This window comes from Centropristis striata, chromosome 17, assembly GCF_030273125.1.
Source record: "Centropristis striata isolate RG_2023a ecotype Rhode Island chromosome 17, C.striata_1.0, whole genome shotgun sequence".
In the NCBI taxonomy this organism is placed as follows: domain Eukaryota; kingdom Metazoa; phylum Chordata; class Actinopteri; order Perciformes; family Serranidae; genus Centropristis; species Centropristis striata.
The window spans coordinates 29,223,543-29,250,371 of record NC_081533.1 but is presented as its reverse complement, the minus strand read 5'-3'; the positions used below and the strand labels follow the sequence as shown (position 1 = coordinate 29,250,371).

Here is a 26,829-nt window from a genome sequence, read left to right as displayed (position 1 = left end):
CAGGGGTCACTGCCCCTGTGAAGAAGCCCTTGGCCCCTGTTGTGGCCCCTGTGTCAATTTAATAATAAAATGATCAATTTATAACGATGAACGACGGAACAATTCTTACCTATTTTTTGTTAAAACAATATCTCATTGTGCACAAAAGGAACCCAGAATGTGTACATTGTATACTAGTTTAAGTGTGCAATAAAAGCTTGTGTGTGTGTATATATACATATATATATATATATATATATACATATATATATATATATATACACATATATATACATATATACATATATATACATACATACATACATATATACATATATACATATATACACATATATATACATATATATACATATATATACATATATACATACATATATATACATACATATATATATACATACATATATATACATACATATATACATACATATATACACACATATATATACATATATACACATATATGTATATATGTATACATATATATACATATATATGTATATGTATATACATGTATATATGTATACATATATATACATACACATGTATATGTATATATATATGTGTATATATATATATATATACACATGTATATATATATATATATATACACATGTATATGTATATACATGTATATATATATACACACATGTATATATATGTATATATATATATATATATATGTATATAAAGATCATTCTCACTATACTGCACTTTCAAAAAAAAAATAATAATAATTGTGCACAAAAATGTCAGTGTATTTGTATCAAATATACTTAAATGAGATTTTTAAATGAGCTAAAATAAAGGTTTTGAATGCCTAAATATAATCTTTTGCTTAGTTTTTTAATGTGGCCCTCTGATTAAACACTGGCCCCTGCTTGGCCCCCATAGTAAAATTAGTCTAGAACCGCCACTGCCAATGTTAGGGAAGTTGGTCTTAAGGTCATTTTATTAACAGTTTTTCTTTTTGCTGCTTTATACTTTCAAAATTCAAACTGACATCATCTGATTGACTGAGCGGGACTTGTTTTTAGTGATGTTCCCTGATCTCAGCTATGTACATGGTGAGTACAATATAATCATAACCAGTAAATGACCAGAGCTTAAAAAGTCCAAGTTGTATTTCTGGTGACGGACAAACGAAAATGAAGCCTCTGATATACTATTAATGGGTCGAATCAAAAAGTGCGGGATGGGTGAGTTGTTATAATGAACCCACGGAGCGTTACGACCAGCAGCTCTTGATCTACCAGTGAATAGAAGGAATGAAGGGCGTGGCTCCTTTTGCTCATTTGTGTTTCAGCCAATCAGATAGTTTCATGGTGCGGAGAAGCTCTTCCTCAGTTTACCACAAAACTCCTCCATGCATGCTGTGCGTTTCAGGGTGAAGGCTAAACTAGGCTAAGGCATTTCCCTCTTCACCTGCTCTCATGTAGTATTTGTCCAGTAACAGTGTCAGTGTAGTGCTTTCTAAATGACGAGCTGAAGCTCCAGTGTGCTGTAGTGTATTGGGTTTGGTAAAGGTGCTCGGCTGCCTGCTCTATACGGCTATATGGAAACACACACACACTGCAGATGACAACTGTGTGAACAGCTGTGAATGTTGGCTTCACACTCTCCAACTGTGACTGTGTGTGTCTGTGTGTGTTCGGTTAGCCTGTAGAGCAGTTCGACAGTCACGTGAATATAAAAAGCTGTGCGCGTGGCTTCTCTAGGTGAGCAGGTAGCAGTAGAGGACGTAGAGAAGGGCCATGGCCGCACAGTAGAAGAGCAGGAAATCTGTGGACAGCAGCGAGGACGATGACGACGATGACGAAGGTGAGGAAAGACAAGGAAGCTGGTCCTCCGTCATCTGTCCCCCCTCAGCAGCCAGCAGGGCCGCCACACAGCGCAGCACAGCAGACAGCTTACACAGAAGCACATCAGAGTACAGACACATGTCCGTCTGGACAGGAGACACACACACACACACACACACACACACACACAGACACACAGACAGACACAGACGCAGACACAGACACAGACACACACGCACACGCACACACACAGACACACACACACACATACGCGCGCACACACACACAGACACACACACACACCCATACACAGACACACACACACACACAGACAGACACAGACACCCATACACAGACAAAGACACACACACACACACACACATACACAGACACCCATACACAGACACAGACACACAGACACAGACACACACACACACACACACACACACACACACACACACACACCCATACACAGACACCCATACACACACACACACACACACACACAGACACACACACACACAGACACACAGACACACACACACACACACACACACACAGACACAGACACACACACACCCATACAGACACAGACACACCCATACAGACACAGACACAGACAAAGACACACACACAGACACAGACAGACACACAGACAGACACACAGACACACACACAGACACACACACACACACACACACACACACACACACAGAGGAGGAAAATACAAGTAGTTATATTGTTAAAACTAGCAGACAAAACAGCAGTTAGGGTTGGGCTGATATTTGGGCCAGACACAGACATTTGATTGATTGAATGTGATTTAATTAAGAGCCTTATCAGTCCAACCCTGACAAGATTCATATAGCAACACAACTGAGCATAAAGCACATAGAAAATGCTATTTCAACATTGATTTATTGGTGAATTTAGATTCATCAAAGAATGCAAAAATGTACATGAGTAATAAAAAAAGTTGCAATAAAAGGTGAGAAGAGTGAGAATCATAATGACACGCGGTCTTTACCTCGGGGACTCCCAGCTTGCGACAAGCAGCAATAAAGTTTTCCACGTTGAGTCGACACTTTGCTGAGCTCAGTTTTGGCTGAAAATAATATCAGAAAAGCACATTTAGTCAACCTCATCATGGAGTGAAATAATTGATTTTCTTTGTATGAATGTTATAGCTGTAAGTTATAATATAAGTTGGTATTAGAAATTCTCAAAAAGTGGATCTTGTCATGTCAGCCAGAATCCTTCCACCTAGTACCACTTTTTCAACAGAAGAATAATAAAAACAATTAAAAATCTGAAAGACTTCAAAAGGGTTCCAACATCGCTGGTACTGGGATTGACGCTGTTTGCATGCGTCAGATCCCAGCCCCCTCTGGCTGGGACCCCTGATGATAGTTGAGTTTTTTTTTGTTTGTTTTTTTAAACATGTGTTTATTAGGTTTTTGTTTGCAGATTACAGCTAGTCAAACAAGACATTATTACATGCAACAAAGAAAACTTTTTCTCCCTATTCTCCCTCCCATTCCCTCCACCAAATAAGTATAAGAAAAACACAGTAAACCTATAAAAAAAAAGATGTAAATAAAGCAAAAATTAAATAAAAATAAATAAATAAATAAAAACAATAAATAAAAGTAAATAAAAAATAAAAAACATGCATACATAAAAATAAAGAAAAAACAACAACCAAACATATATATATATACACATTTAAATTTAGTTATATAGACAAATACTGAAAATACTGAAACAAATACTGAAAGGGTCTCTCTCAAAGCATCATCACCAAATAAACATTCTGCTCCCTCAGAGCCTCCTGCTGAAGCAAGTTACCAACATTATTATCATGTCTTATAAAACTCATAAAAGGTCTCCAGATGTTATCAAAAACATGTTGTTTCTGTCTAATAATGTATGTTATTTTTTCCATTGTCATGTTTGATGCCATCTCTTTGATCCATCTTCCAATTCTTGGTCCATCAACATTTTTCCAATTAAGAGAAATGTTACGTTTAGCTTGTAATATACACATATCTACAAATCTAGATTCTTTATTTTGTAAGTGTGGGATAGTTGGATATATGCCCATGATAGTAGAGTTTGGGTACTGTGGGGTCATGTCAGTTGTCTTCAGCACCATTACAGTCAGCATCTCCTGGTTAGAGTTTTAGGGTTTTACCAAGAGCAGAATTATCTGCAGAGGAGTCCTCTTTAAAACAATTTAACCCAGCGATTCAAACTGGTAAAAAAAAAACATAAAATAAAGCAATTTCCCATTAAAAATCTATAGCTCCTTTCAGACTGCTGTTTTAAGCCGCCGTGTTTATGCCTCTGTGACTATTGTACACGTGCTGCTTATTGTACACGTGCTGCTTATTGTACACGTACTGCTAATTGTACACATGCTGCTTATTGTACACATGCTGCTTATTGTTCACGTACTGCTAATTGAACACGTACTGCTAATTGTACACGTACTGCTCATTGTACACGTCCTGCTTATTGTACACATACTGCTAATTGTACACGTACTGCTAATTGTACACGTACTGCTCATTGTACACGTCCTGCTTATTGTACACATACTGCTAATTGTACACGTACTGCTAATTGTACACATGCTGCTAATTGTACACATGCTGCTAATTGTACACATGCTGCTTATTGTACACGTACTGCTAATTGTACACGTACTGCTTATTGTACACATACTGCTTATTGTACAAATACTGCTTATTGTACAAATACTGCTTATTGTACACATACTGCTAATTGTACACGTACTGCTAATTGTACACGTACTGCTTATTGTACACATACTGCTAATTGTACACGTACTGCTAATTGTACACGTACTGCTTATTGTACACGTACTGCTAATTGTACACGTACTGCTTATTGTACACGTACTGCTAATTGTACACGTACTGCTAATTGTACACGTACTGCTAATTGTACACATGCTGCTTATTGTACACATGCTGCTTATTGTACACGTGCTGCTTATTGTACACAGCTGCTTATTGTACACATACTGCTTATTGTACACGTACTGCTTAATGTACACATGCTGCTTATTGTACACATGCTGCTAATTGTACACATGCTGCTTATTGTACACGTACTGCTAATTGTACACGTACTGCTTATTGTACACATACTGCTTATTGTACAAATACTGCTTATTGTACAAATACTGCTTATTGTACACATACTGCTAATTGTACACATACTGCTAATTGTACACGTACTGCTTATTGTACACGTACTGCTAATTGTACACGTACTGCTAATTGTACACGTACTGCTAATTGTACACATGCTGCTTATTGTACACGTACTGCTTATTGTACACGTACTGCTAATTGTACACGTACTGCTAATTGTACACGTACTGCTTATTGTACACGTGCTGCTTATTGTACACAGCTGCTTATTGTACACATACTGCTTATTGTACACGTACTGCTTAATGTACACATGCTGCTTATTGTACACATGCTGCTTATTGTACACATGCTGCTTATTGTACACGTACTGCTTATTGTACACGTACTGCTTATTGTACAAATACTGCTTATTGTACACGTACTGCTAATTGTACACGTACTGCTAATTGTACACATGCTGCTTATTGTACACATGCTGCTTATTGTACACGTACTGCTTATTGTACACGTACTGCTAATTGTACACATACTGCTAATTGTACACGTACTGCTTATTGTACACGTACTGCTAATTGTACACATGCTACTTATTGTACACATGCTACTTATTGTACACATGCTGCTTATTGTACATGTACTATGTCTGAGTGAAATTGTATTGATATGGCTTAAAACTGGATCGAAAGTCCATCTATGACAACTTCTGGCAGACAACAACAGCACTTCCACTTGTACAAAAGGGATATGACAGGTTACACATTACACAACTGTGTAGGTAATGGGAGATTTGCTGATGCTAACATACCAGTGCAAAGTGGAAGGGACTGAAAATAATAACTGAGTGAACAGTATTTTACAGAGTAGGGAGTATGACATGACTTTGTTGTACTGATGGAATTAGTGCTGTGGGTACACTTAGCTATTACAACACAGGTCATTCTAACCCTGTTTATTAGTAATTGCTGGTCTGTATTTGTTCATGCTGTTTTTATTAACCCATTGAAGCCTGGAAAGCGGATACGTCGTTTTTTAGTATTTGTATAAGCTCTCAAATACTTTTTGAATTTCATTTCCATCTGCTACAGAGGCTGAAAAATCTATTATTTAGTAAAAGCGTTAACACTTCTGTTGAATTTCCAGAAAAACTTCAGGTTTTAGGGGCTTATTTTAAATTTGTTAAAGAGGTTTTACACACAGTTTTAGGCCTCAATGGGTTAAATACCACTTTTTGAATACTGGCTTTTATTTAAAAAAATATTTAAATGTGGCAATATAATTTTACTACATTTTATTTGATGCACACAGTTGTTTAAGTATTTTGAGAGCTTGAGTCATTCCTTCCTACTCACAGATTAGTTATATTTCCTTTACAGAAACTTAAAAATAGCATCTACAAAATAAAGGCACATTGAACTTTTCATGACTTTCTGCTTAAATGTAGCGCAACAAAAGCACAAGTAGAGAAGAATCATGACCTCAGCAAACTGACTCCCCCGAGTGTACTACACTGAACAAAGCTTTTCTTTACTGCTTATGCATTTGACTTTTTTATTTACGAGGGAAATCATTTTTTTTATGCTTACAAAGCATCGCTTTAATACTAAATAAGAAACTACCAGGCAGAGGTAGAATCACTTATGAAACAAGTGACAAAAACACCATCATTGCTGTTCTTACCAAAGGAAACTAATCATTGAATGCCACTGGAGACATGTTAAATAAACTACAATGTATACAGAATAGAGCTGCCCGCACAATACTAAAGTGTGACTACAGGACAAATATTATCTCTATGCACAAGGAACTTAATTGGTTATTGGTCAAAGACAGACTATTGTACTCACTGCTAATTGTTATTAGAAATATATCTGTCCTAAAAGCACCTTCTATTTTGTTTAAAAATCTCGCTTTTAGTGCAGAGAGTCATAAATATATCACCAGACATGCAGCTGTAGGTAACTTTACATTACTTAAAGCAAGATCTAACGCCATCAAGCGCACGTTTCTGTATAGAGGTATGAAAGAATTTAATTCACTGCCTAAAAATATTAAACTCACCACTAACATAAAGCAATTCAAAATATTAATAAAACAGTATTTATCAAAATAAGAAAACATGGTATATTTATATGTATGTAGTATATTTCTATAGATATATGATATGTGTTATTATAATGTATATGCTGTAGAACGAAGGTGTATATACAACATATGTATTATGTGTTAGTAGATTTTGTAATGATGTATACATATATGTAGAAATGTGTGTAATATGGATTAATATGTGAATAATTTTTGTTTTGTTTTATTTTTTATTTTTATTATGTTTTGTGTTTTTAACTGTATATTTGATACTGTTGGACCCCAGGAAGAATAGCTGTGGCTTTGCCGCAGCTAATGGGGATCTTAATAATAAACTAATAAACTAAACTAATTGAAAAGGACAGGATTGCAGTTTATCACACTCACCACTGCTGGAGAGGGAATGTGGATGATTGCCACGGAGCGTGGTCGAATCTGATTGGCCAGCTGGCAGAGGACGGTGCCATTGGATAAGGCCTCGCCCAGATCCTCCGGTAGAGTGATCTTCAGCCGAGACTCCAGAGTCTGAGGGAGTATCGTCACAGATTTATACTCTCCAGCATTAAAAAGCTTCTTACAGAGCATTTACATTCCACATGATACTAACTTTCTAAACCCAGGATATCATATCATAACAATGTTTTCTATATGTGTAGAAACATCATACAAGTTCAAACAGTAGCATCTTACATCTTTAACAAACAGTGAAAAGAAGCTGCTACACAATATGTGTTGCAGAGTGGAAGACAGCTAATTACATTATAAGAATATATATATACACTACTGGTCAAAAGTTTTAGAACACACCAACTTTTCCAGAATTTAATTGAAAATGATGCAGTTTAATGTCTCAGTGTACTCTGAAATTAATGCACATTTGCAACATTTAAAATTCTTGATTGAGCATGATAGTGTTTTGAAAGTAAAAAAAAGATTCAAAATCACATTTTATGTTGGACTAAAGGACTAAAAAAAGACACAAAATGACAAAAAAAGACACCAAAAGACACAAAATGACTAAAAAAAGACACAAAATGACTTACAAAGACATGAAAAGAATTAAAAAATGGACAAAATAGCCCAAGACTCCATAGAGTTAAATTGTTAACCCATTTCTTGTTCCCTGAAAAAGGCCTACTTGTATAATTCTGAAATGTACATTATTTTTCAGTTTTGGTTAAGCTTACCTTTTTTATTTACCTCTGGCAGTTCACCACTTACCTTTGTACCCTTTCAAGCTGTTCATTTGACTTGAACTGCTTGAATTTCAATAAAAACTGGAAAAACTGGGGTGTTCTAAAACATTTGACCGGTAGTGTGTATATGTGTGTATATATATGTATATATATATATATAAATGCTTTATTTTTTTGAAGCTGAGTGCATCACAGCTGTTTTACACATGATTACAATGATACAGTATAAATGGACTAGAGGTAAAGTGTTGGTTGTGCGGGGTGAAGCCCTAAATAACTCCCAATCTGAGTACTTGGTCTGGGCTTCTTGTTTTGTTTTGTTTTTTAAATAGATCAGACTCAGCTCATCTAACCACAAAGATACAATAAGTCAGACCAGCCGATCAGTCAGGACCTAAAATTAATTAATGTTCTGTTCACACATAACATAAACTTAATCGTAACCTTAACCCTAAAACAAAGTCTAAACTCTCAAACAAGCCTTTAAAGAAGTGAGGACTGGCTAAAATGTCCTCACTCTGTTGGTTAAAAATGTGTTTCGGTCCTCACTATGTAGGAAGTACAAACACACACACCAGAGGTCTATTTGCTAGATTATCTTATTTTTCATTAACTGACCCACAGTGGATCGTCGTGTCACTGAATCCCAAAATAAAGGAGTTTGAGTCGACCTTCTATTCGTCGTTATAAATGTGCTTCATTTACCACCAGCTCTCTACAGACGCTAGTAATTTCACTTTAACTGTGTGTGGCTGTTAGTGCTGGAGTTTGTGAATTGGACCTCTTCTGCATTGAGGCTCATTTGCATAGAAGTGGGACTATTTTGCACCAAATGTATGCATATTACCTTGTTTGAATATGTGCTAATTGTACCGGAGCACCGAGAGGCAACATGCTTGGCAGCACGGTTAGAGGTGCAGGTCACCCTTTGTGGGTGCTTTGAGAATTACTAAGAATTAGAACTAAGAATTATTAAGTTTGTGTCAGCCTTTTATGCACGTTACGCAGGCGCAAAAGCCTCCTAGTGTAGTGTTGATTTATTTTGCAGTAAATATACCCAGTGACTGAACCAGCTTTGGCTTGTATTTGAAAAAGCCTGTGTATATTGTGGTTTACCTTGCGTAGTTGTGTAATTTCTGCTCTCTCCTCTTTAGGAGAACGCAGCATTGTGCGAGACTCACTTCTGCCGGACTCCCCGAGAGTAAAGACTGCACCTGACGAAAAGACAACAAACAACTGTTTTGTTATGTTTCTAAAGCAGTGAGTGAAGGCGTGTGAGTGTGTGTTGTGTTGTGATGTACCTGTGGGTTTGACGTTGCTGCGGGAGGTGGCGCGGAACAGGAAACTGTTGGGTCTCTGGGCCTGACCGGGCGGGGGGGAGGTCTTTGGGGAGGAAGGAACATCTGACACAAACATTCAGTGTTAAAGATGTTATATATGAGATACACTCACACAACACCATTGAATGAAATGACGCAGCGGAAGACTACAATGAATATGAAAATTTAGAATATATTGCCTGCCTTTCTAAACAGATGGAGTTTGCTCACAACAGTTATGAGTGAGTAGGACACAAGATGGAGTTTAACCCATTTACGCCGGGAAAGCATTACCGCATTTCTACCATTGAAATGAAAACATTTGAAAACAGCGGCGATGATTTTATTGCTGATCCGACTTTGAACCCTCGGAACCAATCGACCGGCATTTATGGATGAGGAATATGTTTTTAGACGACATATTTTCACCAAAGAACAGACAGATTTGTGGCCATCTGGAGATATTAACAATAATAATACCAATTGATTGTGATGATATAAGAAATCATGACTGTTTATGTCTTATATTACTTTATGCGCCGTTGAGTACCCTGAAAAGTGCAATATAGATAAAATGTATTATTATTATTATTACTACAGTAGGCTAATGAGAACTATGTCTATTTCTTCCAGTGGTCATATCATGTTTGCATCTTGCTAATGGGCATGTATTAGTATTTTGAATAGGATTTTGTATTCAGTCAAATGTAACATTTGCTGAGTTTGTTGATTTTTTAAAAAACTTTATTGAAGGTTTGGACAAATAAACTCAACTTCTCATGAAAGCCACGGGTATAAGCTCTCAAATACTTTTTGAATTTAATTTCTATCTGCTACAGAGGCTGAAAAATCTTCTGTTTAATTTCCAGAAAAACTTCAGGTTTTAGGGGGTTCTTTTAAAATCGCCCAAAGACTTGTGTGCACCTGTTCTGCTGTTGGAGCGCTGTATAAGTGAAGGAGACACTCTGCTCATCTGATCGGCGCTCTAATGAAAAAAAAAAAAGGACACAATTTAGATTTTCAACAATGGAAACATACAGAGCAGCTGTGCACCTATCAGCTCTACTTCCTGAAGGAATACAGGCTCTACTTACTGCACATCGCTGCCGCAGACCTGACTGAGAGCTGCTGTTCTCTGGAGATCCACCACTAGGGGGAGACACACACCAAAGTTTGATCACTACAGAAAACCAACAGTTCCCACACCCTCCAGCTTCCAACCGTTTCTAATTCAGCATGGAGGGACAAAATGCAAAGATGAGTGGAAGTGAGTCTAACTTGGACTCATGTGGTCATGTGTCTCTTTGCTGTCGCTCTGCTGTGCGTTTTATCTGCTCTACTTACGCTGAGATACTTCCTGTCTGTGGTGCAGTGGCCACATGACTTCCTGTTTTGGAGGATGACTTCAGCAAACTGCAAAATTAGAGTTTTTGACATGGAGAACGTATAATTAGATATGACAGACAGAAGGGAGTTGCCCCTGACGGAGCCTTTCCTTACTGTGTGTGTGGAATACAAACATATGACTATTTATAAAAGCTCATATTAACCCTTTCTTTTAGAGATAGGAAGACATAGACTCACATTTATGTAGCTTATGTCATAGGATGTCTATGTACAATACAGTCATACACTGCAAACCTTTTCTAAGATGACAAAGCACCAGATACCTCTTCTTCCTTCATAAAGGACTAAAAGCTTTATTTGATGAATCTGAATGAAATGCACTGAAATGCACTAATCTATGCACTAAATCTACACGCGACACTTTGCTATGTTATTAATATTATTACTATTATTATTATTATATACTGTTGCTGCCATTACTATTATTACTATATACTGTAATATACTACTATTATTATTATTATTATTATTATTATTATACCGGCCTTATTTATTATTATTATTATATATATTATATCATATTATTTTACTTAAAATTACTTTATTTATATTTTTCATTTTATTTTTATATTGTTTATTATCTATTATTACATATTATATTATATATATTATATACTGTACTATTATTATTATTATTATATACCGTCTAGTCACTATAGCATTGTTGCATCATATCACCAGTTTAATTATTACCATCATCTCGCCAACCATCCTACCAACTGATGTTCTTTTTTTAACTTCTTAAGTGTCCTTGTTCTATTCTGTGTTTTTTTCTATTGTTGTTTTTATTTATGCTACCTCAGTATTTTATTCTATTGTATTTTATTGTACTTGAATACCGGACTGCTGTGACAACCGAATTTCCCTTCGGGGATGAATAAAGTAATCTATCTAATCTATCTGTTATGAATGTTTATAATGAGCGTATGTATACCTGGCCTTCTCTCTCTGCTGCTGCTGCTGCAGACGCTCTCTCTCCTGCCAGATGAACAGGGTGCCCGGCCTCCTGCGCTCCTCCAGCGTGGGGCTGGAGGGGGACAGCGGAGAGGAGGTGGCCGATGATGGCGGGCCCACCTCCACATGGAGGCTGGACCTGAAGACAGAGAGAAAAAGAGAATGTCAATAAAACAAATATGAACGTGATATTAACCCACTGAAGCCTGGAAAGCGGATACGTCGTTTTGTAGTATTTGTATAAGCTCTCATACTTTGGGATACTTTGGGAATTTCATTTCTATCTGCTACAGAGGCTGAAAAATCTATTATTTAGTAGAAGCGTTGACACTTCTGTTGAATTTTCTTATTTTAAAATCGCCCAGAGGTTTTACAGGTGTTTTAGGCGTCAATGCGTTAAAGTAGCCCAAATGTTTGGTAGACATTTTTGTGCATTCGATGTGTTATGTAATAGCTGTTTTGTCAGAAGAGGGTAGAATATTATTTAACACACCCATGCCCCTAGATGTAAATATGCTCACATTTAGACAGCATTAACCACTCTGGCTTGATAACAAAATAATAGCCAAAGACAAAAAAAAAATGCAATTTGGAAGTGCACAGTCAATCCATTCTGCTTATTTAGGATACTGCACACAGTGACAGTGTCCCTGTCAGTCTCAATCAATCAGTGTCACTATCAATCTGATTTTTATTAGAGGAGAGAAAGGACTTGGCTTATTTGAAATGCAGTCTTTAACTTTTCATTGGCAAAAATCTCCAAATGGTACAAAAAACACAACATATTTTCTGGTGGTGGTATTTTTTTGTGAAATGAGCCCAAACATTGGATCAGAGTCCAAGTTGTAGAAAATATCAAATAATCACATTTTATAAGTTGCATGTAGGTCAATCCAAATTCAACCTTATTGCAAGATTTAAAAAAAAGTAATAAAACCTGATTTATTTTCCCCAATAGTAATAGTGGGGGGAAAAAATATGAAATTTATATATATATGTATGTGTGTTGGTCTTGAGTTGCTGTAAAAGGTTAAAAAAAAAGAAGAAGTTGTTAATACATTTTTTTTCTGCATGTCCTAAAACCAGTCTTGTGCCATGGGGTCCTCCATAGGTGTGATTTTTTTTTTTTTTTTTTTGCTGCCATCCAAAAATGAACAATGCTTTCAAAACTTAAGTTTGACCAAAACTTGACATAACCTACTCTGTGCATTCCCATCAAGAAATTATTATTTCACTATAACTATTGGAAAAAATATTCAGGTTTTATTACTTTTTTTATTACTTTTTTTCTCTTGAAATGAGGCCTAATTTTGTATATTTGACTAAAATTGACCAATAATAATGGAAAAAAATATGAAAATATCATATCATATCATACCGGTATATATCATATTATATATCAACATAACTACTGTTTGTATTTTCTCAAATATTCTATCTAGCAGGGATCAAGTCCCAAGCATTTCACTAACTAAAAGAAATTGAGCTGACTTGACAGATTTGCACCTTTATTTTTAAGGCTTGTGTAAAAATAATGTCATAATTTAACTGTAAAAGTCTGCTCAGAAAGTGTGTGTTGAGTTTCCATTTCAAGTGTCAGTCTTCTATTTTTAGGAGTCCCAGAGGAAGTACTGTAAGCCAAGATTTGGAACATCCGTTGGTTCAAGCTGATTGTAAAGTGTTTGTAGAGGAGATACAGGATTGTGCAGCTGCTAAACTAAATGTTGCTCAGTCAGAAGGCAGAGAGCGGCAGTCCAGTCCAGATCTGGGTTCAGTATATAAGGATTAAAATGCCTAATGATAGAGAGAGTTCAGTAAAAAACCCTCAAGGATTTAGAATTAAGCTTTCCACTTGTTGCTCCAGAAGCTGAGAACAATAGCTCTGTGTCACATATTAACATGTAGCCAATGGGATTGCCAGGACACTAAATCTCAACAATGCAGTCGACAACAGAGGAGCATGACAAAAGCTGCCTGCTGGGCTTCAGCACAAACATTTTAACAGGAAGTTTTAAAAAGCAGCAGTTCTTACAGAGTCTGACAATCAGACTGACATTTTGCTCCACTTCATTCCTTCAGACTGATTTCATGCAAATTACATTTTTGGCACAGAAAGTAACACTACTTTTCCATCCAGACTGAGCCACAACAAGCTGTCTGAAAAATGTTTTTTAAGTTTGTATCGTATCATTGATGATGCAGTTGGTACACATCGTATTTTTTTCATGTGCATTAAGGCTTTGATATCCCATTGAGGCCTGAAAAACCGCTGGGCGATTTTAAAATAAGCCTCTAATTTTCTGGAAATTCTGGAAAAAATTCTGGAAAAAAAAAGTGTCAACTCTTATACTAAATCAGGGGTGTCAAACTCTGGCCCGCGGGCCAAATTTGGCCCGCAGTGTAATTTTATTTGGCCCGCGAGGCAATACCAAATTATTATATTATTATTGTAAATTAATGACATTGATGTGTTTTTTATTTGAAATTTGATTTTGCATGTCTGCACTATTTAGTTATATATTGTATGTTTATAAGCATTGCTGGTTCCATATTTAATGTTAAAGCTAAACATGTGTGGTATATATTAAAAGGTTTATTTGTTCAATGTTGCCTCGCGATTTTATTCAAGTTTTAAATTTTGGCCCATTGTGTATTTGAGTTTGACACCCCTGCTTTAGAGTGATTTCATGCAAATTATTTTTTTGGCACAGAAAGTACACTACTTTTCCATTCAGACTGAGCCACAACAAGCCGTCTGAAAAATGTTTTTTAAGTTTGTATTGTATCATTGATGATGCAGTTGGTACACATCGTATTTTTTTCATGTGCATTAACCTCCTGAGAACCTGCGTCCTCATATGTGGACATTACATTTTAGGTTTGCTGGACCTTTATACTTCATTCTGCTTAACTATGACCTGTTGTCCTCAGTAGTACACACTCTAGAAAATACATCAAGGAGTGTAAAAATCAGATGGCAGCATCTTGGTAAAGTCAATCAGCAGCTTATCCCCAGAAAAAAAGTGGACCAGGTACAAAAGCTGATCAGATTTCATGGTTAAAACTTGTTTATTTGTGCTTAATAATGTTTGTAGTTTGAGATTTTGTAGAAATTTGACTATTTTTAGCAATAGCAACAAGCTACGACTGCTAATCAGAAAGTTCTCATTTGACAATGAATAGATTTTGCTATCGTTCTTTCAAAAAGAGGCTGTAAATGTATGGAAATAAACAGATTTACACGCTGGTGAATTAATTGTGTTCTACAGTAAAATAACGCTTCGTTTTTAATAATGCTTAGTTTTTGTACTTATCATGTCCTACTAATCCTAAATATCTAGGAGAAACTAACAATACTTACCAAACTAAAGCTTGGGTCTCAGGAGGTTAAGGTTTTGATATAGTAACTGACATGCACCGGCTCAAAAATGGAACTGCACCCAGTATGTTATTAATAACATACTGGGAAGGAGTTGAGGAAATATTAAAGTACATTTTTGAGTTTAAAGAACCTTTGCAGGTACAAAAAAGAAAAGAAAGGCTGTTAAAAACGGTGGAAATATTTAATCAAATTAAGGAGATGAACTAAATGGTCCCCTCCCCAACACGAACACTCACACACACACACACACACACACACAGATTCATGAACACGCATACATGCACCACCACTTATTTTTTCATTATATTATTACCTTTTTTTGTTTGTTTGTTTGTTTGTTTGTTTTTTTTTGTTTTGTGTCATTAGTTTGATGTTTATTTCTTTTCTTAGAGATCCTCATTTGGGGAATACCAGTTTGCCTTGTATATATGTTTGTCTGTTCACCCTATGTTTTTGTTATTTACTTTGTGAATATATACCTTGATAAAAAGGGGGGGAAAAAAATGCAAGGTACAATATTATAAAGAAAACGAAATGACTCATTATGTTTGTGAAAGTAAGAAGCCTTGCAATAAAGTATTAAAAAATGGACCTGCACGTTGGGGCTGTTGCAGCCATGGCGACAACAAGAACTTCAGTGTGGTTTCTGCATATATAAGAAGCTGGGGCCAGATGGTGTATTTTTTCTTGTCATCTGACTTGATGATGATTAATCCATTATCAAAATTGTTGGCATACATTTACATTCCTACAATAGTTTCAGAGCCGTGTAACACCTTGAACTGACTGGGATCTGGTTTGGCTCCTACACTCCCTCTGACAAGCTTCATTTTACATCAGTTTTCAAGAGAAACATGGAAATTTAGACAATGCTGTTATGCTGCCACAATGTAATACATGTTTGGGCAAGTCGGTTAGTCATGACTGTTAACTTCCCGAGATAACAGCAACGCCAGAGTTTAGGGGCCACTGTAAGCAATGGGAACAGCAGTATATTGACTTTTCCCAGCTCTTCAAATACCATGTGAAATGACCTCGTACAACAAGAAAGGAAAAGAGAGAAAATCGTGTCTGTCTGTTTCACAGTTTCCAACCAGAGAAACCAACACGCTTACCAGTTCAGTTAAAGAAAAACAGGTGACTCAAACTGAACCCATGGTTCTTATTAAAATAGATATCTAAAAATATCCCATCTTCTTTTCATTTATTTTAAATCAAATTTTGTTTTCTTTGTTACCTTTGTCAACTTTGTCAATTCTGTATTTTATTGCACTTTCTTGCACTTTTATGTGAAGCACTTGTTGCGGCTCATCCGTCTGTAAATGCGCTATATAAATAAATCTGACTTGACTTGACTTATTCTTGTTATGTTTCTTGACTTTATCTTTGCTTGTGTTGTATCATGTGGAATTAAAGGCGATATGGAAATGCTTTTCAAATACACTAGAATACTTTGGCACATCTAATGTAAGCAAATGAGACCTTGGTAGAGGTCATTACTAGCTTCCAAGACCAAAATTTCCGTGTTATGGAAAGCTGAGACACTTCCCAGAATCCCTTTTGCTTCTCATCCTTTCCTTCCTCCACTCTGCCTGAAGAGGATTAACAAATTGACAGTGATGTTTTTCAATCACCTTTAACTCCTTCCATCATCTGCTGTCACCAGAAACTCTGATATGCGTTTGAATGATGCATAATACTATTTTACTATTATGCTATATTTGTTGTGTGCTTTAAACTGGTGTTAGTGATTTGCACTATAAACTGATATTCCAAATTTGCAGCATAAACTAGGGCGCTTTCACAACCGGTTGGTCCGTTTCAATGGAACTCTGGTGCAGTTAAATCCTTGTTACGGTTCGTTTGGTCACTTGTGAACGCTCCAATACATACAATAATACAGTAAATTACAGGAATTGAACCAAAACCGGCAGATTGTGGGATAACTGGACAGGCTTTTATGTTATTTTATATTAACAACTGCTCTTTTCACCTTTTAAGGCAACTCATAACCAACAAATTGATATATAATTTTCATATTTTTTTCATTATTATTGGTCAATTTTAGTCAAATATAGAAAATTAGGCATTATTTCAAGAGAAAAAAAGTAATAAAACCTGAATTTTTTTTCTCAATAGTAATAGGGGAAAAAAAATAAATAAATAATGGGAAAAAAAAAAAAAATTATATGTGTGTGTGTGTGTGTGTGTGTTGGTCTTGAGTTGCTGTAAAAGGTAAAAAAAAAAGTTGTTAATATTTTTTTTATGCATGTCCTAAAACCAGTCTTATGCCATGGGGTCCTTTTCGACCCCTGAGGACCATGGGTGTGATTTTTTTTTTTTTTGCTGCCATCCAAAAATTAACAATGCTTTCAAAAGATAAAGTTTGACCAAAACTTGAAACAACCTACTCTGTGCATTCCCATCAAGAAATTATTATTTCACTTTAGCTATTGAAAGAAATATTCAGGTTTTATTACTGTTTTTCTCTTGAAATGAGGCCGACGCAACCACACACAATTTTAACTTATTTCACCTGGTTTTTGATAGTGTAGATATTCATTTCAAAATTCATACATTTTTCACAGTTCTTGCACTTGTATTTAAAATATTTACTTATTTTACTAAACCTTATGAAGGAGTTTATTTGTGATTGCACTCTTTTAAATTCTCTTGTTACTTTTGAATGTATGTATAGAAATCTATTTAGTTGTAGATGATCATGTTTTGCTGTGCACCTGATTTGTCCATTAGTTTACTTTAAACCAATATTCTCAGTTTGCACTTAAAACCACAATACTGGTTTATGCTTTAAACTCATATTCCTGTTTTGCACCTTAAACAAATATTTCAGATTTGAGCTTTAAACCTTGATTCCTTCTGTTGTGCTACAAATAACTATTAATTGCTGGTGTTGTAAACTGGACAAATGAAGCAGCTCTGTGTGAAAGGTGTCTTTTACAGTATGATTTACAAGATTTACCTGCAAGTTGTTGAGTCCTGGGTTTGGGATGATGAAGAGCCCTCCTTCTCCTCCTGGAAATACATGACACCATCAATAACTTAGATAACATACAAGGCAAGATGTTGAGCAAGATAATCTGACAGAACTGCTGGTCAGTCTGTGCACAATACTAACTATACTATACTATATACTGTACTATTATTACAATTATATACCGTCTAGTCACCATAGCATTGTTGCCATCATATCATCAGTATCATTATCATCATCTTGCCAACCTACCAACTGATCTGCTTTTTTTTTTTAACTTGTGTCCTTATTCTATTCTGTGTTTTTTGCTATTGTTGTTTTTATTTATGCTACCTCAGTATCTTATTGTATGTTATTGTACTTGAATACCAGACTGCTGTGACAACCGAATTTCCCTTCGGGAAAGCTATCTATCTATCTATCTATCTATCTATCTATCTAATTATGCTAGCTAGCTAGCTAGCTAGCTATCTATCTAATTATGCTATCTATCTATCTATCTAATTATGCTATCTATCTATCTAATTATGCTATCTATCTATCTATCTAATTATGCTATCTATCTATCTATCTATTTATGCTATCTATCTATCTATCTATCTATCTATCTATCTATCCATCTATCCATCTATCTATCTATCCATCTATCCATCTATCTAATTATGCTATCTATCTATCTATCTATCTATCTATCTATCTATCTATCTATCTATCTATCTATCTATCTATCTATCTATCTATCTATCTATCTATCTATCTATCTATCTATCTATCTATCTATCTATCTATCTATCTATCGAATTATGCTATCTATCTATCTATCTATCTATCTATCTATCTATCTATCTATCTATCTAATTATGCTATCTATCTATCTATCTATCTATCTATCTATCTATCTATCCATCCATCTATCCATCTATCCATCTATCTAATTATGCTATCTATCTATCTATCTATCTATCTATCTATCTATCTATCTATCTATCTATCTATCTATCTATCTATCACAAATGGTACCGTTGGGGCTGTGAGAGGAGGTGTGGGTGGATCCATCCGGATCTCATCCTCCTCTTCCTCTGTCACGCTGCTGTCCATGAAGTCCACATGCTCAGCCTCCCCATTCACTGCAAAGAGCAAGCCACAGTTAGAAGATTTGTTCTATATGTGCAAACTGATCTACTGTTTCAGAAACACCTACACTTTTTACAGAACATTGTGAAATATGCTCAGTGACATAAAAAAACAATCCAATCCAATCCCCTTTATTTATATAGCACAATTTTAGCAAACACAAGGTTTCCAAAGTGCTGCACAAACAATAAATACATAACACAATACAAAGAGATGTAGTAAACAATAGATCAGTAAGATGCAATAAGATAAAATAAATAAAAAATGGGATAAAAATAAATAATAAAATGTAAAATGTACTGACCGCACAAAATAAAATATGCATGAATACAATAAAAACAAAAAATCATAAAATCATAAAATCAACATAAAATCAACACTCTACGTGGCTTTTTTTGTAAAGCACTTTGTGTTGCATTTTTATGTATGAAAAGCGCTATATAAATAAAGTTTGATTTGATTTGATTTAACTAGAATACCTTGGCACATCTAATGTAAGCAAATAAGACCTTGGTAGAGGTCATTACTAGCTTTCGAGACCAAAATTTCCGTGTTATGGAAAGCTGAGACACTTCCCAGAATCCCTTTTGCTTCTCATCCTTTCCTTCCTCCACTCCAAATGGGATAAAAATAAATAAAATAAAATGTAAAATGTACTGCCCGCACAAAATAAAATATGCATGAATACAATAAAAACAAAAAAATCATAAAATCAACATAAAATCAACACTCTACGTGGTGTTAAAACAACAACAAGTTAGAGCAGGTGTGTCCTTCCTCACCTTTGTTAGCTTTCAGATGAGATCCATCTTCCTCTTCCTCCTCCTCCTCCAGGTTCCTCTGGTCTCTGCTGACCTCAGCCATACGGAGGGAACGCTCTGAGAAGTCATCTGCTGACTGGACACACACACTCTGAGTCATTGATCGATTGTTAACACCATAGGGCGGGTATAGGCTCTATTTGTATTTTTGTATTGTTGTTATATTTGGAAATGTTTCATTTGTTTACACTTTACACTACTGCTTGACCAAGAAATACTACAGGTCAAATGCAACAACTATGCTATTTTCATGTTGTCATATTTTGGCTGACATATTTTCTCTCCTCTACTGTATATTTTACTTCATGAATATTACATAGGAATGGGTGAAATATGTCCTCAACTGTTCATCACATCTTAAACGCAGCTTAAGTGTATTTACACACTTCTATCTGATCAACATATAGGGTGCCAAAATGAGTTCTTAAACCAGGAAGTGGATTAGCATGTTAGCGCCCTAGCGCCTAATGAGGTTAGCATGTTAGCGCCCAGCGTGGTTAGATGCCTCAAATAAGGTCTGTGTTTAACACCAGTTTAAGATAAGTATGTGTTCTGTTGTACAACATAAAATCCATTAGTAAATACAACCACTTAAACTGAATTTTAAAGTTTTCCTGTTTCCTTAAAAAGGCGGTTGCTAACAAGTGGCTAAATGAGACTACAGTGGTTGTCGGGGACATTAAACATCATCACACTGGACAGGGACAGGAACTCTCTCACTAGTCCTCCTTATAGTCGTGTTTTTCAGTCTTCTCGCGCTCCATTTTACTGTTTAGCTTGTCAGAGAGCATCTTAAGGATTATGGGAGTGAGGTTGAAGTCATTTGACCGCAGTGTATTTCACCATAGCATAACGTTAGCTTTTTACTTCGCATTTTACTTATTTGAATCTTTATTAACGCTTCAAACATCATAAAAGTGGTGTTCATTTGTGAAAATTATTCTCAGAAGCGTGTGTTTGCCACAGAGCTGATTTTCTGCCATTATCCAAAATTCAATGCAAAAATCCCACAGGCGAATTCTCAATAGACTCCATGGAGATGCTACTTCCGGGTTGCCCAACACAAATACGTCATTTTGTTTGCTCTATCTAATATACAGTACAGGCCAAAAGTTTGGACACACCTTCTCATTCAATGTTTTTCCTTTATTTTCATGACTATTGACATTGTAGATTCATCAAAACTATTAATGAACACATGTGGAATTATGTACTTAACAAAAAAGTGTGAAATAACTGAAAACATGTCTTATATTCTAGTAAGCAAAGGGTGGTTACTTTGAGGAATCTAAAATACAAGACATGTTTTCAGTTATTTCACACTTTTTTTGTTAAGTACATAATTCCATATGTGTTCATTCATAGTTTTGATGCCTTCAGTGAGAATCTACAATGTAAATAGTCATGAAAATAAAGAAAACGAATTGAATGAGAAGGTGTGTGTCCAAACTTTTGGCCTGTACTGTAGTCACTCAAGGACATGTGTTGGTGCAGTGTATATATAACTGAGCGTGTCCAGTAGCTTTACCTCATTCCCAGACCACCGTTTGCTGCCGCTGTCCACACTGTTAAAGCCAGAATCTAGCCCTCCAAACTGACCTGTGAACAGCTCCTGGTCTGACAGACTGCAGGGAGACATGTAGAACACACATTACACACACAAACAAATACACGGAGGTCTTGTTAATTGACTGCTACTTAGTGGTTCATTAGTCTAAAGGGCAGTGACTCGTGTTTTTCTCATTTCCAGATTGGAGCTCTTCTCTTAGGCAGCTAAAATGGTTCAATCAAGTTTCTTCTTTCTGCTTCCTCATAATTAAAATACACTTTCACTGTACGGAAATGGATGCCTTTATCATCCATTTCCCCATACTACATTGTGTGTGTATATATATATATAAAAATATATAAATATAAATATATATATAAATTTATATAATATATATATAAATACACATATATATATATATATAAATATATATATATAAATATATATATATAAATATATATATATAAAAAAATATAAATATATATATATAAAAAAATATAAATATATATATATATATATATATATATATATATATATATATATATATATATATGATTAAAAAAAAAAGTTTGTATGTTTAGTAAGTACTACAACTATTTCTTGGTGCACAGTTTATCCATAACTTAGAATTGCAACATCTCTAGTTGTGGTGCAAGTTTGCACTGCAGTCTTTCTCCAGACTCCTCACCAGCTGTTGAACCCAGTGGGCCTCAGGTGTCTCTCCAGCTCCTCCTGGCTCCTTTTGCAGGCTTCCATGTTGAGGTACTTGAAGATGTGGTATTTGCCCTTGGAGCAGATCTGTGCAGGTGGCATTTGCAGCGGGTTGTTGTCGAGCAAAATGCTCTGGAGATGTCGGAGATGGCGGTAGCACAGGGGCACATGGGAAATGCGGTTGCAGGACACATCAAGCCGGACAAGCGGGAGCTCAGATATTTCTGGATGGTGCAAAGAGAGGGAAATTATGTATTTGTCATAGTCTTACAACTTGTTGATGCGCACACAATAGTCATTCCTTTAAAAATAAAAATAAAAATTTATGAATTGAATTTTTGAACTTTCTCTCTCACATTCATTGTGTGCATCCTTGTGGTTTAATAAGCATGGTGTTTTTTCTTTCACATAAGCAATGTTGATTTCTTAACTATAATACGTTATAAATTGCTTTGTCAGCAGTTATAGTACTCTTAATTCCATCCTCCTAAATGTCACCCTGCCTTTAGTGTATTTAAGGCCTAACAGCTTACATCAGTTTTAAACACTATTTCAGATTATCAGATCAGATATGTCCATCATACTCCATAATATCTTTTGTACTCTTCACGTTAACCATTACATAGATTAGCAAGCTGGTTTTAATTTATTAATGGGAAAATCTCATAGTAGATTGGGAGGGTCGGCGGTTTGATCCCTAACAATGGCAGCCTACATGTCGAAGTATCCTTGGACAAGTGGTCGCTAGGACAAGTAAGTGCAAGAGTATAAGTGCAGTCCATTTACCATTTATATCAAACACACTTCCAACTTGTGCAAGTTTTGGCTAAGTTTGAACTTAGATAAAGATGGTTCAAGCTGCTTCTGTCCACTGGTAGTCTGTTAACTTTAAGAAGTGTACATGTCCTTCTATTGAGCTGGACAGTGAGGTCAACTCATGGTGTAAGGTCCATTAGACTTGCAGTGTTGGAAGGAGCTCAATACTTCCCCATGTAAACAATCAATAGCTCACAATAATGACTCAATTGACCGTTCGAAAAATTCCTCCCCCGAACACTCATCATCCAATCATACCTTAGCAAATGTAACTAAGAGAAGAAGGTCCTTCAAGCTTTGAGCTCTGAGCAACAAGGTGACACGGTGTGTGTATACAGGATTTGTAAATCTGACACCAGGTACCCTAAGAGTTCAGCAGGAGGAGTAGTTTTTCCCCTTTTCCAAAACTCTACAAAACACAGTGTGGGAGAGCCCACTCCCAATTTAATATATCAAAGATCAAAACAGACACAAAGTCTGCTCCGAGTTAAGCTGCTAGCTAGCAAATATGAGCTAACTAACGATTGTCTAGCTATGTTAGATCAGATAACCCAAACCAGATTTACCAGGTGTGGTTCCTCTCAACTAGAATTCTTACCACAACTAGTGCAGAACTAGTCCAACAAACTTATGTTAATGACACCGTCTGTTAGCATGCTAAGCTAGCTAGCAATGATGCTAAGAGCTTAATATAATACAGGGCTGTACAGTGCTAATAGCTAGCGTCACAGAACTCCACATCGGCCGGCTTTTGGCTAACATTCTATCAAAATTTCACATTAACTATTAATATAAATTATCACGTTATGTTTACAATCAATTAAGTGATGTAAAACTAGAGGCTAACTTCTTGTCTTTCAAACAATAGCCTATGTTAACAGGCCAACATGAAGTTGTTTTATTTCAATCTTTGTAGCATTTTGTGACTGGGCAGCGTACCTTGCGGAGGTATTAACGTTACTCCAAAAACACTTGTTAAAGCACCACCGGTCCGCTCCATGTCTGCTGATGGTCCTGAAGGCTTGACGGGCATAGCAACAGTAACTAAGGGGGCTGCACTTTTGCGAACGGTCAATTGCCATCTAACTTGAAGAGATCTACATTTCAATCAATGATACAGAGCTATCATTAAGCTGTTATCCACTAATATTAAGCTTCCTTAAACCTGTTAAGTAGAAGATATCTTAATCATCTCCAATAATAATCATTCATTCATTTATAATTCATTTAAATTTAATTTGTTAAAATGCAATGTGATCAACACAAGCTAAGCAGAACAAATTTGTTGTGCATGTCGTGGTTTGGATGCCAATGAAGGCTCGCAAAGCCAGGAAGTACATTTGTAAAGAGACAATAATGTCCGCCATTGTTGTTATAATGCTGCAGAGAGCTGAGACGTAAACAGACGTATACAGTGACGTAATTATGTGGCTCTCTAGCCTGTGGAAAAGCAAACAGGTTCTAAAAAGGTTCGTCCCCAACTGCAAACCTGCACCAGCACCAGCCCAGCACTAGAACTAGGTTTGCGTTGGATGTAAAGGGGTAAAAGAGGACTGAGAAATATGAGCTAAGAGGATCACACTAGCTTTATTTTGGGGAAGAGGTACCTAGAGAAGGTTTGAGATCAATGGATGATGAAGAGTGTACATACCTTCAGGCAAAGTGGTGAGCTGGTTCCTCCGCAAGTTTAAGTCCCTCAGACACTCTAGCTGGCCAAGCTCTGCAGGCAAACACTGCAGCTCATTACAGCTTACATCCTGGTAAAGAAAGACACAGAGAGAATATGGTTTACCAAAACTCACCAGCTACATGTTTCACTACATCAGAACCACATTATAGACATACATATATATATATATATATATATATACACATTATATATACACATACACATATATATACACATATATACACATACACATTATAGCACCAACATTTCTATTTTTATCCTGCATATTCAATAGCACCAACATTTTTATTTTTTATTTTTTTATTTATTTTTTTATCCTGCATATTCATATTTATTCTGCACTGGAATTTACTCCTTAATACATACTCCTTCTTTAGACACTTTATGTTTACATTACATTTTATTGTATTTTATTGTATTTTTATATTTTATTGCTTGAAGTATGCCTAGGTTGTTCTTTCTATTTAATTGTGTTGTTATTGTCTCTGTGTGTAATGCTGCTGCTACACTGTAATTTCCCAGCTTGGGATAAATAAAGTATATCTATCTATCTATAAATTGATCTTGAGACACCATGCTTTAAACTCAGTAAAAGTCCATAGGGTCCGTTTGAAACCTGTAGGATATCAAAAGATCTGTATGGAAATACTGTGTGCAGAAGTAGAATTTAACTTTTATTCTCCCACTATCACCATAAAAATAAAATCAGTTGCCTAACACTGCTGCTCTACACACAGATATATGAACGTGAGACAGTGTGGGAGTGTAAGAGTGTACATCATACCAGCTGTCGGAGGTGTGTGAGGGAGTATATGGAGGCGGGCAGTGAACACAGCTTGTTGTTGCTGACTATGAGAACTCGCAGCAGGGGAAGCTGAAACACCGAGGGGGGTAAACTGGACAGAAGATTACGACTGTGGAGACAAGCACACAGACAGTATATTTTAGTTAGAAAAGAGCTAACCACCTAGCATATACACACGCACACACATATATATATATATATATTTCATATTTTTTTCATTATTTATTTTTTCCCCAACTATTACTATTGGGGGGAAAAATTCAGGTTTTATTACTTTTTTTCTCTTGAAATAATGCCTAATTTTCTATATTTGACTAAAATTGACCAATAATAATGAAAAAATATGAAAATTATATATCAATTTGTTGGTCATGAGTTGCCTTAAAAGGTGAAAAAAAGTAGTTAATATATTTTTTTCTACATGTCCTAAAACCCGTCAAATGTCATGGGGTCCTTTTTGACCCCTGAGGAACATGGGTGCTATAAAAAAAATAAAAATAAAAAAGGCATATATTCCTAATGTTACTGAACAGAAGAAAAATCTAAATCAATCAATATTTGGTGTAACCACCCCTTGCCTTCAAACCAGCATCAATTCTTCTAGGTATGTTTTCCACACCTGCCTAAGAATTTTTCACAGGACTGTATATGACACATTTGTATTTGTAATAGTTTATTTGTATTATACACTCTATATTTCCTTTCAGTCTACTAGGGCTGGGTGATATGGACCAAAAGTCATATCCAGATATATTTAGGCTGAATATCAATATATGATTTATATCCCGATGTTTTTATCTCAAAGTGAGAGCAAATGTTCAGTCAAAGTCAAAGCCAAATATGACACGTCACCGTTTACTTAAGTGAACATAAATACTGTATAACAACAGGGGTACCTTTTTTAAAAAAAGTCAAAGCTACGTGAAGTGCACATTCAAATAAACAAATATCTTAAATAAAGCTACAGCTTGCCTGGAGCAA

General features: G+C 35.7%; 1 protein-coding gene across 2 annotated transcripts in view; it reads right to left on the bottom strand.

Annotated features, from left to right (window-relative positions):
• The window catches only part of lrch4 (leucine-rich repeats and calponin homology (CH) domain containing 4), an 80,717-nt gene that overhangs the window by 13,044 nt on the left and 40,844 nt on the right, over nt 1-26,829 (bottom strand). Inside the window, exons 3-18 of one of the 2 annotated variants that reach the window (XM_059354563.1) lie at nt 25,828-25,957; nt 25,005-25,110; nt 22,515-22,761; nt 21,806-21,902; nt 20,239-20,353; nt 19,343-19,449; nt 18,311-18,363; nt 11,926-12,084; nt 10,929-10,997; nt 10,679-10,733; nt 10,509-10,569; nt 9,567-9,668; nt 9,382-9,479; nt 7,457-7,594; nt 2,830-2,907; nt 927-1,948 (exon numbers count right to left, since the gene is read on the bottom strand). In XM_059354563.1, coding sequence (XP_059210546.1) covers nt 1,715-1,948; nt 2,830-2,907; nt 7,457-7,594; nt 9,382-9,479; nt 9,567-9,668; nt 10,509-10,569; nt 10,679-10,733; nt 10,929-10,997; nt 11,926-12,084; nt 18,311-18,363; nt 19,343-19,449; nt 20,239-20,353; nt 21,806-21,902; nt 22,515-22,761; nt 25,005-25,110; nt 25,828-25,957 — 1,849 coding nt within the window. In that variant the 3' untranslated portion in view covers nt 927-1,714. Of the gene's footprint in view, nt 1-926; nt 1,949-2,829; nt 2,908-7,456; nt 7,595-9,381; nt 9,480-9,566; nt 9,669-10,508; nt 10,570-10,678; nt 10,734-10,928; nt 10,998-11,925; nt 12,085-18,310; nt 18,364-19,342; nt 19,450-20,238; nt 20,354-21,805; nt 21,903-22,514; nt 22,762-25,004; nt 25,111-25,827; nt 25,958-26,829 lie in introns of those variants that run through there. The other variant, XM_059354564.1, reaches the window with a different exon arrangement.